Source organism: Coregonus clupeaformis, chromosome 8 (genome assembly GCF_020615455.1).
Source record: "Coregonus clupeaformis isolate EN_2021a chromosome 8, ASM2061545v1, whole genome shotgun sequence".
NCBI lineage: Eukaryota > Metazoa > Chordata > Actinopteri > Salmoniformes > Salmonidae > Coregonus > Coregonus clupeaformis.
This window is the reverse complement of record NC_059199.1, coordinates 41,205,413-41,211,410: the sequence shown is the minus strand read 5'-3', so window position 1 is coordinate 41,211,410 and position 5,998 is coordinate 41,205,413. Positions and strand designations below refer to the sequence as shown.

Below are 5,998 nucleotides of genomic sequence, written 5' to 3'. Positions count from 1 at the left end.
TAAGAAATGTACGCAAGGTTGATAAACGACACCCCAGGGCTGTATCTGGGCTCTCAGACAGACCTCTGGACTTATAAACGCTTCCTCTCATCTCCTTCTCAGTCCAAGAACACACAGGCACACACACACACGTACACAAACACGCAAGCGCACACTTGTGCGTACAGAGAAAGAGAGATGGAGAGAAAGAGAGGGAGAGAGAGAGCTTCCTCCCATCAGAGTCTGTCAGACTGAGAGAAAAATGTATGTGAAGGCCTAGACAGGAAATAACCTCGCTGAAGCAGGGGGGGTTCCCTGTTGGGCTGCATTTCACACACACACACACACAGTTACTCATTACTCCCTCATAACATAACGCCTGAGCACCCCTGATCCCAGATTTGTGGAGAGACATTATAGGGCTAATGTTCTTCTCTGGGCTCTTCCTCACTGTTGGCAATCCTAGGAGTTTACAGCTAGAATAGTCACAGAAGATAAATGACTGAAAAATTGCATCACTTGCTTTCATGGGGTGGTTAAATCATTTTTGTGTGTATTTGTGCATGCGTGCATTAATGTCAGTGTGTGTGCAGTGCATGTGCACAACTGTCTGTGTGGGGGTGTGTGAGCACTGTTTTATGACAAATCTGCAGCCAAATCTGCGGTAAAAGATGGCATACGTTTTTCACAGGTTGTTTTTGTGATTCTTACACCACTACTTCTTTTACTCTGATCTTTTACAAGATATGGAGGTTGTGGTTACTGTACAAGTGCACTTCCTCTTGTGCCATCAAGATCCAAACCTCTTGTTACAAGCTGTGGGGCATTAAGGCTGCGTTTACACAGGCAGCCCAATTCTGATATTTTGCCCAATTATTGGCAAAATATCTGATCTGATTGATCAAAAGAACAATTAGGGGCAAAATATCTGATTGGTCAAAAGACCAATAATGGCAAAATATCTGATCTGATTGGTCAAAAGACCAATTAGTGGCAAAATATGTGATCTGATTGGTCAAAAGACCAATTAGTGGCAAAAGAGCTGATCTGATTGGGCTGTCTGCGGAAATGCATATGTTATGCTATGCTACATCCTCACACACAGTAGGCAGCGTTACACAATATAAAGACTAGTCAAGAACCTACAGCATACAGTCCACTACATGGCTCAGTGCACTGAACACTCACTACATAGACCATGCTTTGTACGCAGCCTTTCAAGTAGAGATCCTAAACAATGATTTGGCAGTGATCTGTAGTCTTAACACAGGCACCATGACCTGAATTGCTCTTGTATAATGTGAACCATGTGTGTTTGAGCCCCAACCCTCCCTAAGGTATCACCTATGACTGGCCATCTTGAATTAGCTGGTGTTCATTGATGAAGGCATGGGTAAATGGCCTGCAAGATATCTTTCTCTATTTTTCTCACGCTTCCATATTCTCCATCTTGTAGAAGTGCATTAATACCAGCAGTAACACAGTTTTAAGGTGTTGTTCTTTAGTGCAAGAGTTGAGATAGTGTGGAACTGAGATAACCTATTCTTTATCTGTCTTTTCTTCCTCTGGTGATATGCTGCCTGGACAGCTCCATTATGCATTTTGAACCGTGCGCGAGGAGGGAGTCCAAGACCGAGTCAGTCAGGGGGACCTTTGTGGGAAGGAAGGCTTCCCGTCTGCTTTCTCTATACCAAGTATAGAATCTTGCCTCGCAACCCCCGGGGGTGCGGGGGCGTGCAGAAAACTTGGTCAAAGGGTTCGGTCACCTCTCACTCACTCAGTCTCTCTCTCTCTCTCTCTCTCTCTCTCTCTCTCTCTCTCTCTCTCTTCTCTGTCTCGAATACAACAAGGTATATGCATACCTTTCTCCCGCGCATTTGATTAGTTTCAGAGGACTTGTGTGTGTGTGTTCATGCGCGCGCTTCTGCGTATTTGCGCGCGCAGCTCTGGATCCTGTGCGCCAGACGCTGTCCACATCTGGTCTTGGCGGGGACGGGAGTTGCGGGGGAGGGGCTGAGCGTTTGTGTGTGTGAGTGTGTGTGCTCTGCGCCTGAACCCTGTGTTTTGCGGACGTCTGTAATTTGCACCAGATGACCAATTGGGGGATGGAGCATTCTGGGGAGGTGAGCGTTTCCTCACACGGCTTAACATCGCAGTGCACAAATTAACTTAGTTTATGGACAGCGCTGTTTAGCCATGGATCCAGACACTTCTGCACACTAAACTAAGGGCAGAGAAACTTCCTCTCCCCATTTTGGGAGCAACAAGTGGATAATGGATGTATCAGACGCGAAAGTGAGAGTGGAGAGTCGGGGTAACTGCACTTGAACACAAAGGGGAATGCTGCATCAGAAGCTTGTTCCAACTGCCGTTTGGGAATGGATACCGGTAATTCTGTGGCGGTCATCTGCTTTCTCCTTTTTTCCTGTGATGGGCTCCTCTCACCCTCACCCGCCAGCGGCTTCTGTCCCGAGCGCTGTGATTGCCAGCACGCGCAGCACCTCCTCTGCACAAACCGGGGGCTGCGCGCGGTACCCAAGGTGCCCTCCTCGCGGGTCCCAGAGGATGTGCTTGTCTTCAGCCTCGGGGGAAACTTCATCGGTAACATCTCTGCCTTCGACTTCACACGGTATGGAAATCTTATAAGGTTGAACTTACAGTATAATCAAATACAGACCATTCACCCTAAAGCGTTTGAAAAGCTCTCCAAATTGGAGGAGCTGTATTTGGGCAACAATCTGATATCAACAATACCCCCAGGAACTTTACAGTCACTGAAAAAACTGACAACTTTGTATGGTAATAACAATAACATGAAGAAGATCACTCCAGAGCTGTTTGGTAACTTGGAGAGCGTTGTGAAGCTGAGGTTGGATGGGAACGCCATAGAACTGTTACAGGACTCGGTTTTCAAGAGCTTGACTAATCTGCATTATCTCCATCTAGAATCGAACCAGCTGAGCCACATTCACAGAAATGCCTTTTCCAAGCTCACCAAACTGCGCTTTCTCAACCTGGCGCAGAACAATCAGGCGGCCGTGCGTAATGTGTTTACGTTCTCCCAGCTCAGGTCACTGACTACCTTGCTGCTCTCTGAAAATGAAATACAATACGTCGGAAACCACGTCTTTCAAAATCTGAAAAAGCTATCTAAACTATCCCTCAGCAATAACAAAATCTTCCGGTTGGAGAGCGAGGCTTTGAAGGGGCTGTCGAGCGTGAGAGAGTTTCTGATGGATGGGAACAAACTGGAAGATATTCCCGCGGGACTTCTTGACCCGCTGGAGCGAATCGAGGAGCTGGACTTTAGTCTCAACCACATTTCCACCGTGAACCCGATGGCTTTTAAACAACTGAAGCACCTGAGGGTTTTAAAACTCAAAGACAACTGTCTCACGAGCCTCTCCGGTCACATCTTCGCCCTCAACAGCCGCCTTTACGATTTGGATCTCCATGGCAACAACTGGACGTGTGACTGCCGCCTGGGCGAGCTGAAACAGTGGATGATGTCGGCACATTCTCAAGGGAAGCTGCTGACCGTTTTCGTGCAGTGTCATCACCCAGCGACACTGAAGGGGAAGTATCTGGATTATGTCAACAGCTCCCAGCTACAGCCCCCAGGGAATTGGAGTCACTTGTGTGAGACCCAAACTGGGCCTGAGGAGAGCAGAGGAGGGGGGGTCCTGGAGAAGGAGGTGGAGAGGACAATGAGAGAGGGGGAGGTGAGGAAGGATGTAGAAGAGCAGAGGGGAGTGGAGATGAAGGCAATAGAGGAAGAGAACAGGGGTAGAGAGGAAGAGGAGAGAAAGGAGGGAGAACAGGAGGTGGGTATCCAACGGGACCAAGGAGGGCCAGAGGAGCGGGACAAATCCCTGTCGTCAGACAGGAAGACGAGGAAGAAAATATCCGCCAGCCCCAGGTCGCGACCTTCTGCTGAGGCTGCTGGGAAGCGTGAGAAAGGGAGGCGGGGTTCCGTTCTGGGCCGTGGCATTCCTCAAACACAAGCCCCTCCGCTCAACAACCCCATGCCCCCAACCACAACCGTGCCTCAAACACTTGACAACCAAAATAGCCATGGAAAGGGTCTCAGTGGGCCAATCACAGAGCTCCTCACCACCTCAGAGGAGCGCTTCGACCTTCTCAGAAGCGGTCAGGAGGGTGATCTACCTACAATGACCGACCCCTGTGTGTTCAACCGCCACTTCATCACCAACGTGACCGTCGACCAGGTGGCCTCCAGCACAGCCACAGTCCACTGGACCACACGCCACCACCGCCGCTTCCCACCGGGAGCCGGACCGGGACTAGACGAGGTCCACTACCGCTTGCTGTTCGACCGATTCGGGTCATCCAACCGTTTCCCTCGCTATGTGTATGCCCGTGGAGGGGCGCGGTCGGTGATGTTACGAGAACTCAGCCCAGAAGTCACCTACATGGTGTGTGTGGAGGGGGTGGTGGGAGGGGCCGTGTGTCAGGTGGCGCCCAGGGACCACTGTGCTGGATTGGTCACTCTCCCAGAAGAGTCTCGTCGCCAAGGGACACTGACCTCCGACCTCCACCTGGTCACCATTGCAACGCTGGCCGTCAACGCCGTCCTCCTGCTGGTGATTGGTGGAGCCTGGCTAGGGCGGAGTATGAGGCGGAAACTGAAAAGGAGGAAGTCATCGGTGCATGTGCGTCACATGTACTCCACGCGGCGACCGTTCCGCGGCTCCATGGCAACAACGGCGGCTGTGTCGACAGACTTTACCAGTTTCCAGAGCAGCCGGCCGCCACGGCTCGGAACCCTGGAGGAAGGGGGAGACCTCATTGAGTTCCCCTGTGACCGTTTCCTTGACAACAGCCCCACCCGTAGAGACAACAGCAACATGCAGAGGTTCTCTGATTAGTAGAACCCTAGAGACCTACATTCTTAGAAAAAAATGTGCTACCTAGAACCAAAAAGGATTGTCCTATGGGGACTGCCGAAGAACCCTTTTGGAACCCTTTTTTCTAAGAGTGTAGAACTTGAAAACAATTGTGCTGTGTGACCTGCATGTCCTATGCATGTTATTGTGAGCCATTAGATAATCCAACAGTAGAACCCTTATCTAGAACCTGAGGACACCAAGACACCATCACGAGGAAGGAGCATCCTCAGGAGGATGTCTAAGGTGCTGTAGAGACAGAGACAGAACTGGACTGGACTGGTATTTAACCTGCACTGTAGGGCACTTCATGACCATAGCAGGACCACAGCCAGGGTTATGTTGTGACCAGGGCCGAATTAAGCCAACCCCCCCACACACACACACTTCCCAGCACACCATCATTTGCTGTAAACAAATCCGTGCACCAAGATGCAATTGGATGCGTGCTAAATGTACTGTTGAAGATACATCCCCCTCATAATAAAGCCATAATAACATTTGCCATGTGGCATAAGCTACAGTTGAGCAGAGACGTTTTTATGATTTCTACACAAAAAAATTGGCCTTTTACAAAACACATTTCATGCAATTCTACGTCATTTACATGATAAAAGACATTAGCTGAATATTTTTTAATACCACACAAATGACTGAAATAAGTGGCTACTCTGACACTGACAAACTGAGATCAATCTGGTCTTGAATTCAAACAAACAATAGCCCAGACCAATGAAGCAACACACACATTGTACAGTATTAGGAAGCAATATATATATATATATATATATATATATATATATATATATATATATATATATATATATTTTTTTTTTTATAGGCTACAGTAGGCTACTAAATAACATTTCCAGTGGCACACTGACTCACCTAATGATGAAGATGAATCCATAGGCTACTACTCATAGTGATTACCGATGAGCTCATCTTGGCAATAGCTTATCTCAAGATGAGCTACTTTGAAAAACAGTGCTACTTTGAAAAACACTCTTCTCTTTTCAGCAGTAGGCATTTGCTTTCCAAACTTGAAATTTTTCCCGCTATTGTATTTTGAAATTTGCAAAAGTCAAACAGATAGCTGCAACCAACCATAT

General features: G+C 48.3%; 1 protein-coding gene across 1 annotated transcript; it reads left to right on the top strand.

Annotated features, from left to right (window-relative positions):
• The first annotated feature begins 1,794 nt into the window (after window positions 1-1,794).
• LOC121572048 (TLR4 interactor with leucine rich repeats-like) lies at window positions 1,795-5,669 on the top strand. The gene has a single exon (XM_041883910.2). It carries the CDS (start codon window positions 2,358-2,360, stop codon window positions 4,866-4,868), a length of 2,511 nt encoding a protein of 836 aa, XP_041739844.2. The 5' UTR covers window positions 1,795-2,357; the 3' UTR covers window positions 4,869-5,669.
• Window positions 5,670-5,998: the final 329 nt, after the last annotated feature.

Coding starts and splice junctions, on each gene's coding strand:
- LOC121572048 (XM_041883910.2), top strand. CDS start 2,358: ATGGATACCGGTAATTCTGTGGCGGTCATCTGCTTTCTCCTTTTTTCC.